This window comes from Trichosurus vulpecula, chromosome 3 (assembly GCF_011100635.1).
Source record: "Trichosurus vulpecula isolate mTriVul1 chromosome 3, mTriVul1.pri, whole genome shotgun sequence".
Lineage (NCBI taxonomy): Eukaryota > Metazoa > Chordata > Mammalia > Diprotodontia > Phalangeridae > Trichosurus > Trichosurus vulpecula.
Window position 1 is genome coordinate 229,860,360 of NC_050575.1, and position 14,396 is coordinate 229,874,755.

Sequence of the window (14,396 nt, forward strand, 5' to 3'; positions counted from 1 at the left end):
AGGATCACAAAGCCCAATTGGGCATTCATTGGCAAGACTCCTTTGAAGAGTCTATAGCAACGCTACTGCATATATTAAACAGTAGACCATAGAGTAGGTAGAAGGAAGAAAGTAATGCGGGAAAAGACTGGAAAAACAGGAAGGGGCTAAGTTGTGGAGAGCTTTAAATGTCAAACACAAGAATTTGTATTTGATCCTAGAGGCAGGGGGGAACCACTGGAGTTGGGGAATGCTAGGGGAACTGTGTGACTATCTGGCCAGATCTAGACTTTAGGATAATCAGTCACTGACAACTGTACGAAGGATCACACAATAAGAAGTGATAAGAAAGAGAACTAGGGAGGTGGCTGTGTGAATAGAAAGAAGGCAACCTTTACAAGAGATGCTGTATAGGTGAAAATGATAAGATTTGGCAAATGATTGGATATATGGGGTAAGGGCAATTAAGGAGTAAGGATGATACTGAGGTTACAAATCTATGTGACTAGGAGAATAGTTATATCCTGGGCAGTAGTAGTGAAGGTAGCTAGGTGGTGCAATGGACAGAACACTGGGCTTAGAATCAGAAGATGCATCTTCATGAGTTCAAATCTGGCCTCAGATACTTACTAGCTGTGACCCTAGCTACTGTTTGTGACCCTAGACACTGTTTGCCGCAGTTAAATATAAAATTTTTATTTTTAACTTTTTAGTTAAAAATAACTGAAAGTAACAAGAAAAATAAACCCAATTTAAATACTATGGAGCTATAATCAGAATAACACAAGATCTAACAGCTTCTACATTACAATATTGAAAGACTTGGAACATTATATTTCAAAGAGCAAAGAAGCTTAATTTGAAACCAAGAATAACTTATCTAGCAAAGCTGAACGAAAAAATGAAAAATGAAAAAAAAAATGGACATTTAACGAATTGACAAAAAGACCAGAACTCAATAGGAAATTTGACATCTAAGATCTAGGAGAAAACTAAGGTAAACATTAAAGACCAATTATGGTATAGAGAACTCAAGAAGGTCAAACTGTTTACTTCTTATATGGGAAAATGTCATCTGCACCTTTAAGAATGTTATCATTACTTGGATAGTTCGAAAGAGTGTACATTAGGGTTGAGTTGAGCATAATGGAATGATTTTAAAAAATAAAACTGGGTAGGGAGAAATAAAATGGAGCAATTATCTCATTCAAGCAAAGGGTAAATGGAAGAACTGTTATAGTGGAAGCAAGTGGGAGTAGAGGTGCTGGTTGGTAGGGCCGGGTGCTTGCTGAATTGGGTTTTAGAGAGAATAACATACATCTAGAAAGGTTTGAAAGTCTGCTAAATTTATAAAGAAATAGGAGAGGAGGAGACAGGATAAGGGAGGGACTTTTGGAAAGGTGTACAAATCAAGAAGTAGGAGGCTAGAGGAAAGCATAAGGGAGAGATTCTTAGAAGGATGGGTAGATTAAGAAATAGGAGAATAAGTGAAAAGGACAAGAAAGGGATTCTTTAAAATTATGGATTAGGGAGATAGTAGTTAGAAGTAAATCAGATGTGTGAGGAGACATAGGATAAAAAGAGAGAGTGAGGGGGAAGCTAGGTAGTGCCATGAGTATGGAGCACCGGCCCTGGAGTCAGGAGGACCCAAGTTCAATTCCGACCTCAGACACTTGATATGTGTACTAGCTGTGTGACCTTGGGCAAGTCACTTAACCCCAATTGCCCTGCCTTTCCCCCTCCAAAAACAAAACCAAAAAAAAAAAAAAAGTGAGGGTGAGAACGATAATAGAGAGGAAAAATAGGATGGAGGGAAATAAACAACTAATAATTATAACTTTGAATGCGAATGGCATGATCTCAGCCATAAAATGGAAATGGATAGCAGAATGGATTAAAAATCAGAATCCGACAATATGTTGTTTATAAGAAGCACATTTAAAAATGAAGACTAAACAGAGTTAAAATAAATGGCTGGAGCAGAATTCTACTTCAGCTGAGGTTAAAAAAAAAAAAAAGCAGGGTAGCAATCATGATCCAAGACAAAGCTAAAGCTAAAATAGATTTAATTAAAAGAGATGGGGCCAGTTACATGGTGCAGTGAGTAGAGCACTAGCCCTGGAGTCAGGAGAACCTGAGTTCAAATCCAGCCTCAGACACTTGACACACTTACTAGCTGCGTGACCCTGGGCAAATCACTTAACCCTAATTGCCTTGCCTTCCCCCCTCCAAAAAAAAAAGGTAAACAGGAGAGACTACATTTTCTACCTATATGCAACAAATGCTATAGCAACTAAATTTTTAAAGGAAAAGTTAAATGAATTACAGGTGGAAATAGACAATAATACTACAATAGTGGAGGACTTACACATTCCCTTCTCAGAACTAGATAAATCTAACCAAAAAATAAATAAGAAAGAAGTTCAGGAGGTGAATAGAATCTTAGATAAGCTAGATGTGATATATATCTGTAGAGAACTGAATGAGAATAGAAACAAATACACTTTTTTTCTCAGTGGCACATGACATCTTTACAAAAACTGACCATATATTATGACATAAATACTTCAAAATTGGGAGAAAAATTTTATAGACAGTTTCTCAGATAAAGGTCTAATATCTCAAAAATATAAAGAACTTTGTCAAATTGGTAAGAATATCAGTCATTCCCCAATTGATGAATGGTCAAAGGATATGTATGAAAGGACAGTTTTTTGATGAAGAAAACAAAACTATATATAGTCATATAAAAATGCTCTAAATCCCTACTGATTTAGAAAAATGCAAATTAAAACAGCTTTGAGATATACTCATATACCTACGAGAATGACTAAAATGATAGAAGGGGAAAGTGACAAATATTAGAGGGGATGTGGAAAAATTGGAAATGTGAACTGATCCAACCATTTTGGAAAGCAATCTAAAATTATTCCCAAAGAGTTATAAAACTATGTATACCCTTTGACCCAGCCATACCACTATTAGGTCTGTTTCCCAGGGTGATTAGAGAAAAATGTAAAGACCTTATATGTTCTAAAATATTTATAGCAGCTCTCTTTGTGATGGCAAAGAACTGAAAATTGAGGGGATGCCCATCAACTAGGGAATGGCTAAACAATGTATGATTGTGAAGGAATACTATTGTGCTATATAAATTACGAGCTGGTTGATTTTAGGAAAACATGGAAAGATTTACATGAAATAATGAAGGGCAAAATGAGCAGAACTAAGAGAATGTTGTACACAGTAACAGCAAGATTGTTCCATAAATACTCAAACCATCTGCAAGAATTTATGAAGAAGATGCTATCCACATCCAGAGAAATAAACCGATAAATATAAGTATGTATAGTATGGTTATGTGTGCACATGCACACACATACACGCACACACACACGCACACACACATGCACACACACATATACATTTTTGTATCTAATGGTAGCCTTCTCCAGGGCAATGTGAGGAGAGAGAAAAAAACTGCAGAGGAAAACAAAAGAAAACTTAAAAGGAAGTACATAAAAGCAAGATAGCTTTGAAAATGACATATAGTATTTATTACACAGTCTTCCTCAAAAAAGTAAATAATGTGAAATAGAAATTCATGTTTTTATACTGAATCCTCTTTTTATGTTGTGCTGTGTATATGGAAATGTTGGGTTGTTTGCCTTTTATATTTAAGTTAAAAATGAATTTAAAAAAAAAAAGGGGGAAAATGTTTATTGCCTGACTTACTATGTATAAAGCACTGGGAATGCAAGGATGAAATAGGATATTATAGACCAGGATTGGGGAACTTGTGGCCTCCAGGCCACATGTGGCCCTGTAAGTCCTCAAGTGCAGTTCTTTGACAGAACACAAAGACCACAGACTTGATCAATGGGCTGCACTAGAGGACCTTGAGGGCCACATGTGGCCTCAAGGCTGCAGGTTCCCCACCCCTGGTATAGATCCTGCCCTCAAGGAAGTTATCTTCATAATAGAAACTATATAATAGTCACTAAACAAAAACATATAATATATCCTAGTGGTATACTTTGAATGAAATAATCTGGCAATTTTTATATAAAAATAAAACATTAATGCTATTCAACAATCATTTTTAATATCTGCTTAGTAGTAGTGATTCAAAGAAAAATAATAGTCCCTACCCTCAAGGAGTGTACATTCTGCTGCAGATTAGTTGTGATTATAATTGAAGTCACAGACTGTTAAATCATTTTTTGTTGTTTCCTTTGATTTATTTCCTTGATTTTCGGTTTGCAACTGTATAGCCTCTGGCAAATCTGGGCCTCAGTTTCTTCATTGGTAAAATGAGGTGGTTAAACAAGATGATCTCAAAAGTACTTTCTAGTTTTAAAATCTTTATCCTAAATTAAACAATTTTTTCTACTGTTAAATTCAACCCAGACCATTCAGAGCTTTTTAAACACAAGAAACATACAATGAAAAATTATGGATTTCTACCCTCTGAAATTCTCTTTTGCCATTATTCCTCCTCTTACGTTGTAACCCTCTGAGGGTAGGGACCATGTGGCTTTTCACCTCCCTGTCATAATGCATCATTTAATAAACACTTGTATTAAACAGAATTCTCAAATTCTCCCACAATACACCTGTTCCATCACATACACTACTACAATGCTGTTCGCTGGGGATTCTGCCTTATGCTCATCTTTTTTACTTTTCTAATTGATCGCTCATTCCCTTTCTCACTTCTTCACTACTTATCTCTTCCTTCTCCAATCCATCCTTCACACAGCTGCCAAAGTAAAAACTTCTAAAACTCAGCTCTAACCATGTCTTTGTCCTGCCTCTAAACTAAAACATAAACTCCTTCCTGTACAAGGCAGCATTTGAGCTAAGGCTGGAAGACTTGGTTTGATGATTTAAAGTCTTTCACAATCCAGCTCTTCAGCAGAACTTTGCAGGCATTATACTTGACTCCCTTGCATACGGTCTACAATGCGGCCTGCAACTGATCTACCTGCTGGGGCTCACATACAACATTCCATCTCAAGTTTTTATGCCCTGGCACAAGCTGTGCCATCCCCCACATCTGAAATGCCCTCCTCTCTCCTTTACTTCTTAGACTCTTGCTTCTTTTGAAGCTCATCCCAAGTACTACCTCCTACATGAGGCCTTTGTTGCTCCCTCCCAATTTCCCCCACCCAGGTTCTAATGTTCCCCTCAGCTCCAAAATTGCCTTAAGTTTATTATCTTATTATACTTGTATTTTATAATACTTGAACCTTATCTGCATAATAACACAGAATAGTAGATAGAGAACTCACCTCTAAGATAGGTAGTTCACGTCCCACCTGGGACACCCTGGCTGTGTAACCCTAGGCAAATCACGTGGCCTCTCAGAGCTCTAGGCAACTGGCTAAGACTACAAGTTGCAAGAAGGTATAGACTTGCATTGACAGAGGCAGCTTCCCCTTGTAGCAGCTCTCTACACCAATGAAATCACAGATCCAGGCCATATCCTCCAAAGTGTATACCCAGAGATACCAAGGCAGCTAGATGGCTCAGTGGATAGAGCGCTGGGCCTGGAGTCAAGAAGAGCCAAGTTCAAATCTGACCTCAGACACGTACTAGCTGTGTGACCCTGGGCAAGTCACTTAACTTCTGTTTGTCACTGGAGAAGGAAATGGCAAACCACTCTAGTATCTTTGCCAAGAAAACTTCACGGATAATATTGGTGTGCTATGGTCTATCATGTGGAGATGGGAAATGCAATGTTGCATGTAAGGAACAGCAAGTATGTCAGTTCGGCTAGACAATAAAGTACATGAAATGGACTAATGTATAAGAGGCCTGGGAAGTAGGCTGGAGCTAGTTTGTAAAGAGCTTTAAATGCCAAAGTACCCCATGCACTCTATCTACAATCTCACACTCAGATTCAGCTCAGCCTCACCTCCAGCACCCTGGAACCCAAATAAGGAATAGAAGAAGGGAGCCAATGTTAGACAAGGAACCAAAAGGCCTCAGAGTCCAAGATTTGTTTGTTTTAAGTTGTGTAACCTTGGAAAATCAGTTCCTCTTTTTGGGCCTCAGTTTCCTCAATTATACAATAAAGGGGCTAGACTAGATGAATCTCTAAACTCCTCCCTCTAAGATTTTCTTCAGTCATGAATAATCCATTCATGGATAATTGAGAATTTGATTGTGAGTCATGCAGTGTGGGTGGGTCACTTCTACTTAGCTAAATTTGGGGACTTTGGATTTCTTGCCTATAAAATGAGGAGGTTAAATCCTAAAGTCTTCAAATGCTATCTTCTTGGTGGTGGATTTTATTAGTTTATAAAAGAGTATCTGTGAATGAGGCCTTAACTAGATCCTATGCAAATAATGTTTGTGTTGTCCCTTCTTTGTTCTCCTTCATTAATTCAAGTTATGTCCTTAAGAAACATGTGATGTTTCCACCAGCAATTGTTAACCTGATTAAGATCACTTAAAGGGCTCGAATACTCAGAAAAGGAAGGCATGTGCTACTCTCTGAGACAAAAGTATTGATTCCTCAGATGTCAATGCATCAAACAAAAATAATTAGCAGATCCCCCAATAGAACTGCTGGGGAATAAATCAAAAATAGATGAAAAGCTCTGGGAGCCAAAAGTTGCCTTACAGCAACATGGAAAAACACTCAGGGTAGCCGAGTAAATAAATAATAAAAGAATATGGAAACAATACACCCTGAAAACTCTTGTACCTTCTCCACTCTCCTGATCAGAGGCAGTGCTGACAGGTTTGTGCTGCCTAGGTTACAAGCACAGCTAGTATTTATTTATCTAATAACACTTAAGCACTTTTCAGAGAATCTAGTAATCCTTTTCAAAGAACCGAAGCTGGGTATGGGCAGTTTCTTTGAATACTCTATTCCTTATAAGCGTTCTCTACATTATTTATTCCCACTGTGTGGGCAGGGGTAGCTGGCACATTAGCCACCCTTTGGCTATACCACTGTTGAGCTTGAACTAACTTTATGGAGAGGTCAAAAGAGATCATGCCTATCTTATGGAAGCAATGGCATTCAAGGAAAAGAGTCCCAGATTTACAGACAGGAGACCTGGGTTTGAATCCTGTTAACACTTACCAGCTATATTACTTTAGAAAGCTATGTAACAAATCTGGGACAGCTTTCTCACCTGTAACAGTGAGGGGTAGGGGGATAGAGTTGGCCTAGTTGATCTTTAGGGCTCTTTCCAACTCAAATCTCAATTTTCTTCTCTGATCATGGGCCTTGACACAGTATCTACTCATTGTTTCTGTTCTGGTCAGAAACCCTGAGGGTCTTCCCCTCCCGGATTGATTTTGTTTTTTTTTTTTCTTGACCAGGTAAAAGAGGCCACTCTTTGCCTCATTTTTACCTAGGCTTCATCATCGAATGGGCATTGCTTCAGATAAACTGAGGCCTGGGAAAGACCTTAGCTTAAAAAGGCCAAGGCCTCCCACTGCATTGAAGTCATCTCCAGTCGCCCTGATCTATATCTTGCCAATGGACCCAGATAGCTCTGGTGGAGAGAGTGAGACCAGTGACTTTACACAGCCCTGCCTGACTTCAGTCCAATTTCACTTGCAAGTCATGACATCTCCTTCCTGATGGCATGGTCCTCTTCAAGAACGAAGGACAAACAACAGCTAGTACTGAAAATTAAGACATGTCACATGATTTATTTTCTTTTGGATCTCTCTACTTCCATAAATCAGGAATGATTTGTATTGACTGCTACAAAGGGTCAGTTCTAGCTGCTACCTTGTGTAGCCAGATGATTAGCATGCCAATTGCACTTATTTTCTTTTTTATGAATTTTTTTGACCCTGAATGTAGGATATGATGGAAAGACAATCACAAACTCTAAAACTCAAAGGGACCTTAGAGGTAATAACAGTGTTTTAAAGTATGTTATCTCATATGATCCTCACCACAAACCTGAGAGATAAGTTCTAAAATAGGCATTATACTCATTTACAAATGGGGAAGCTGAGGCTGAGAAAAGTAGAGTGATTGCCCATGGCTAGTTAACATATAAGTGATGATTTGAACCCAGGCCTTCTTGATTCCATATCCCACATTTTATCCCCTATGCCATGCTGTCTTCTCTTTTTGATTTCTGAGATCAGTTTGTTAGAGAGGGTGGGGGCAGAGCAAGAATCAAAATCCAAGCGTCCTGACTTCCCAAATCCAGTGTTCCTTCTACTACACTACAAAGGCTGCTGCTTTTTGGTGAACTAACCTCTTATACCCAGACTCTAGTCGGTATACCTGACTGCTGCCGGTAATTCAGTGGGTGGCCTTGGGCAAGCCATCTACCTCACAGGGTCCCAATTTCTTTACTTTAAAATGAAGGAGATTAACTAACCAGCTCTCTATAGCTCTTTCAAACTCTTAACAATCTGCAATTCTAATTATATTATACAGTGTATAGAATACACACACACACACACACACACACTCACATGCCTCTCTCTAGGTAGGTCTTATTAATATTAATATGTTTGCACATTTCCTTCCTAATATCAAAAGCAACCTAGATGACAAACTCATACACACAAGAAACTTTATAGTAAGATGCAGACAACAAAATAATACCTCATTGGTACATTGAACATACTACTCAGAATTACAGTCAATTGCTACAGCAATATCTAAATTATTAGAACATCTTAAGGTAACAGTACCTATCAACCATTAGGCAGTATAATATAGTAAAAACAGCACAGATGACAATCAAATGACCTCAATCAAATGACCTCAGTTTGAATTTCAGTTCTGTTACTTTAAATGAATAAATGGATGGATGAATGGACTAATGAATGAATAACATTTATTAAGCATTTACTGCACATAACCTTCTCATCTCAAAATGAGTCGGCTATATTAAATCATTTCTATGGTCCCGTCCACCCACAAATAAATAGAAGGTCTTCCAGAGCAGGGACTGTTTCATTTTCGTCTCTGTATCTCCAGTTGTGTGACATAGTGGATCTCGAACCAGCCTTCAAGCCAGGAAGACCTAGGTCACATTAGTTGTGTGACTGTGGGCAAATGACTCAACCTCTCAGTGTTCTAGATGACTCTGAGTTGCAGAGGTGTCCACCTGAATTGATAGGTGGGGCTTCTTCACCAGAATTTCTCCATATTGATGACATTACAGCCCTATCCCCAGCACCTAGCACGGTGACTCAAACATAAAATGTATTTAATGTTTGCTTAATTGAATTTAATTCTGGCTTTAAATCCTATGAACTGTTCTAGGGAATCATTCTGCCCCTGCCCAAATTATGGAAAATGCTGATCATTTCTCCTTAGAATTTCCCAAAGCATATACCCTGATCTTATCACCTCGCCTTCACAATATCTCACTAAACAGACCAGAAGCTAAATTATATCCCACAATTTTACAGATAAGCAAAATGCAAAACATTTAATTCATTCAATCATTCATTCCATAAACAATTCTCTGTGCAAAGCAATTTTTTCCCAGGTTTCATAAATTGTGAAATCCCTCAACATTAGGGCTATTTTATATATGTGTATATATATATACATATATGTTATATAGTACATCCCACAACCAGCAAACAGGTAAATATTACTTACTACCATTGTTACAAATAACAATACTATTAGGCAATTGGCAGGGAGGTAGAGGGATTTCCCAATGCGTGTCATATAATAGCAACCATTATCAATCGTACTTCAACTATGTTCCCTGGAACCCCAAGATTTTCATATTTCAAAGCTTGCATCCACAGTCCTCCCTCTTAGACTATAGCTCAACGCAGCATTTGGGGACAGAATTCTGTGCCCTACAAGAAATGCAGGAGGTTTCGCAACCTCAAAAAGTAGGAAAACTACAGCTCTAAACAATGCTCCAGGCAATTTCTGGAAGGAAAGAAAACTTCTTGATTCCCAGAGCTTAATACTGAGAGTCCTACTTTTTTTTCAGGATAATTGCTTTGAATATCATGGTCTTCTTTAGCAGCATGCTTATCTAAGCAAGTGACTACCACGATGACCCTGCAGCCCTTAGCAAAAGGTTAAGCATTCTCCATCCACCATGATGATGTACTACCACCAGGTTTAGACAGGTATGGATTCAGTTAGTGCAAGAACACTGTGTCCTCTAAAAACAAAGTCAGATTCTCATTTGTATGTAGTAAATAAGGACTAGTTTACCTTTCAGTGAAGCTATCAAGTTTCCCCAACTCATCTGAGAGACCAACAAGAGAATCCAAGGTCCCCACCTGTAAAGAGCATAAATTAATTAATTGTACAAAAGCTTTATGGGAAAGATGATTTATGAATTTTTTTTTTTAACAGAACAGCTTCCAGTGGGAAACTATGGTAGCCTGTTTGAGAGCCATTCATTGTTAGATAGGTTAATCCAGAGTTTAGGAACTTGGTTAAATTCTTTAATAAGGGAAACTTGGGCCCTTAGGTTCTCCCCACTGTCATATTTTTCCCATAGGAAAGACTGCATGTTATCTTGTGGTAGGTCCTAGTTCTCATTTTCTTTACTGAATAGAAAATAGCAATCTGGCAATTTGTATGATTTCAGCAAGAGATATCTGTGGAAGCAAACTTGAAAATTAAGTAGAATGTCAACTCCTTGCAGGGATTATTTCTATTTTTGTCTTTGTAAGTCAGAAACTAGTCTAGTGCCTTATACACAGTAGGCACTCATTGTTTATCAAATTGACCGAATCAAATTGAGAAGTTAAATTTTAAAAAGCATTTCTATTTCAAGAGATTTCAACCCACACCTTCTTGAGTTGTCTTGGCTGTTACAGATAAAGGATCTGGTTTGGGTAGGGCTCCTTTAGGGTCACCCTTGGGACAGCCATATTCTTAGATGTTCTAAATGTTTACAAACATTCCTTGGGCTCACCTAAGGGATTAGAGAAGGAATACAAGTATGCTAGAATAGAAGACAATGCCCAGTTACATCTGATGAAATTAAAGATGTGGCTTCTCTTCCCCTAGGGTCCTCCCTCTTCACTCCCCCAAGACACTAATGTTTTCAACTTCTATTAAAAAAGACAGCCAGGTAGATCAGAAAGAGCCCTGAATCAAGGGTTTGAACTCTGGGCTTCTTCTACTAGTGTGACTTCAGGTGCTTAGTCACTTAATATCTCTGGGAGGAATATTGGACTAGGGACCTCCAAGGTCTTAAACCTAAGCTCTTCATCTGTAAAATGGGATTAATAGTTTATGAAGGGATTTCCTGTGCTTATCCCTATTTTTGAAATAAAGGAAGATTGAGGTCTGGCAGAAGTTAAAACAAGGGTACTTAACCTAAGGTCCTGGAACCTTTTCAATATGTTGAAGAAAACGTAGTTTGGTATAATTAAGTCTCTTTTGTGATTCTATATATTTTATCTTATGCAGTAAAGCTGTATTCCGAGGCACCCATAAGCTTCACTAGACTACCAAAGGGATCCATGATATACAAATAAAAAAAAATTAAAGAACGCTTGATCTAAGAGCAGTCGGTGTACACATCATTCTCTTAAACATCTGGATCATTCCTCCTACAAAAAGTCTTTCTTCTTCTACCTGCCAGTGGCCTGCCTCTCAAAACTACACTGTTTTTATTTTGTATGTAATTATACATATATACACACATAGATTAACGTACGTACATGTAAGCTCACATAGTAAGTGCTTAATGTTTACTGATTGAGGCAAGAACTGTTTTCCTTTTTTCTTTCTATTCCACAGTACCTAACCTCCATTAGGCACTTAATTAACGTTTGCTTGGTTGATTCCAGATGTCTGTTTATGACTTCTCAAGCACCCATAGCTCCTATTTCTATGGTGTTTTTTTTCCCTGACAATGAAATCCTGTGAGGTAAGGAACATAATCACACTAAATGTGGATATCCTGTCCCCAGTAGTCTGCCTTCTAAGGCAGTATGACATACAAATAGACCTGCTTTCAAGATAAAACGATTGTAATCATATATATTAATCTTAAGGTTTCTTTGTGATGTGATATAGTGGAAAGGGTGCTGTCCTTTCTGTTGGGAAAGAACAGGGATCAAATCCTGGCTTTGATATTCATTAGCTGTGTAACACTAGGCAGGGACTTACATAGAGTGAGGTACCGCCCATTCAGTGAATAGGCCTCTTTTAAAAGTGAAGGGATTTGGGATTGCCCCTTTAATTAGAAAAAGAAAAAGAAAAAAAAGAAATCAAGCTGGGAGGGGAAGACCCTCAGGGTTGCTGTTCCAAAGAGAAAGGTTACCCTAGACATACACTCCAAGACTGGAGGACGCAAAATACAGGCTTTAAGTGGAGCTTGGGCAGGGTCCAATCCATGAACTGCAGAGTGAACTTTTAGACAGAAAGCTTTGTAAACCTTAACAGCACTATATAAATGGGAGTTTTTATTTTCCATTGCAAGTGACTCCAATCTCTCAGTTCTCACTTTCATCCTGGGAAGGGATACACACATACCTAGTCAGTATAAAAAGTTAGTTCAAGGAGGTGAGGGAATTAATTAATTTTGTAAAATTATTTCTGCCAGGCCAGGATGACACACACTTTGTACCACTGAAGAGGTTGAGGCTGGTGGATCACTTGAGCTCTGAAGTTCTGAGCCAGAATAGGGCTAAAGCCAGTGTCTGTGCTAAGTCAGACACCAGTATGGTGAACCCCAAGGAGCACAAGAGTCCCCAGACTGCCTAAGGAGTCAGGGTCAGAAACAGAACAGGTCAAAGCTTCAGAACTGGTCAGCAGTGGGCCTGTGAGTGGCCTCTGTACTTACAGCCTGGGTGTGATATGGAGAGACCTGGTCTCAAAAAAAAAAAAAGTCTTATGCAACTAAGCATTGTGAATTCAAGAATGTTTCTCTTTTCATATTGAATAAGAGGTATGGAAAAGTTTACTCAATGCCAAGGCATATGGGAACTGAAAAGTGATCTTGGACATGAACACTGAATTTCTTTCCCTTCATGCCTTCCCTAAAGTGGGTCAAAAGTACACTTAAAGATGGAGACAAACAAGGCAAATTCCAAACTATAGCATATTGTTAGTCCTTACCAGAAGGCATTAGAATGGAAATTTAAGATAAGACCAAGAGTTTAACTCTTGAGGGCCAGTCAGCAGACTTTCCTGGAAAACTTTCAAGAGGGAAAAAACAAGTGTTTTTAAACAAAGATGGAGCTAGCTAGTTCCATCTTTAATGGAACCCACCCACAATTGGAAGATACTGTTCTCTCCTTATCCAAAAGTTTGTTAGTTATTGTGCAGAAATAGTTTCTCTGATCTCTCTGTTATCCATCCTTTCCCATGATACCACAATTAATTTGAAGACTCCTCCTCTCATGTTCCTAGTTCTGTAAACTCAGACATTTCTACCACCCAATCTTGACCTATGTGATATAGGAGAAAATTTGCTGATTCTGGGTTGAAATCTGATGCATACTACCTGTGCATTTAAACTCTTTTGGGCCTCTGTTTACTCATCTACAAAAGCAAGGTGGTTAGTCAGTGGCCCCTGAGGTCCATTGTGGCTTAAGATCTAGAATCCTATGGCCATTTGCTCTTGATGGCCATTTTCTACTTTTCATTAGCCTTCACAGTACCACCTTACTTTTTATAGGATCATAGGTTTAGAGTGGGAAGGGACCAGAAAGTCATCTAAGTCTAACCTCATTTTACAGATGAGGAAACTGAGGCAGTTATGTTAAATGACTTGCCTAAATAATAACTCAGATCCTCTTGCACTATAATACAGCACGATTTCCAAAAAAAGAAATTAACCCTTTCCTTCCAGGATGCTAAAATGAGCAGCAGCCTTTCTCTTTCCTCTTCTTAATTATTGATTTTTTCTTTCCTCCCTCCCAACCCTCCCTAGACTCTCCTATTTCTAGGCCTTTACCTTGAAGTCAGGAATGGCAAATTTGGTGTTGTGGGACAGATTCGACTTGGAAGTTACAGTGTTCATCCGTTCCAGAGCCTGCAAATTCTCCTTATCTCCAGGGGCAGAAATTAACCAAAATTCCGACGACATGCTTGAAGTCTTCCCTTTTAGTCAAGGTTACTGAGCAAACACATAAAAAAGAAAACCAACATATAAAAGTAAAGAGTGTAAGGACCTTCCTACTTGCTTTTTTTCCTCTTTCTAGTACCAGATCTATAGGATTGAGGATAGGGACTGGACCTGCCACAGGTAGATATGGTGTCATGCATAGAGAAACAGCCTCAGATTGGATTTGGATTCAAATCTTTGGAGTCAGCCAGGGTTAGAATCATTGCTATGACTTCAGGCAAGTCATTTTCTCTCTCTGGGCCTCAGGTCTCACCACTGTAAAATGACAGAGTTGGACTATAGTTTAGTATTGACTTTGATAAGCTGGAAAGAGTCCAAAGGAGAACAGAACAACCAAGATGGTGAAAAGCC

General features: G+C 38.5%; 1 protein-coding gene across 2 annotated transcripts in view; it reads right to left on the reverse strand.

Annotated features, from left to right (window-relative positions):
• ATP6V1C2 (ATPase H+ transporting V1 subunit C2) overlaps positions 1–14,006 on the reverse strand; it is a 72,192-nt gene extending 58,186 nt beyond the window's left edge. For both annotated transcript variants that reach the window (XM_036749497.1, XM_036749496.1), the window contains exons 1-2: positions 13,875–14,006; positions 10,166–10,233 (exon numbers count right to left, since the gene is read on the reverse strand). In XM_036749497.1, the coding sequence (XP_036605392.1) occupies positions 10,166–10,233; positions 13,875–14,006 (200 nt within the window). The remainder of the gene's footprint in view (positions 1–10,165; positions 10,234–13,874) is intronic.
• Between the last annotated feature and the right edge of the window lie 390 nt (positions 14,007–14,396).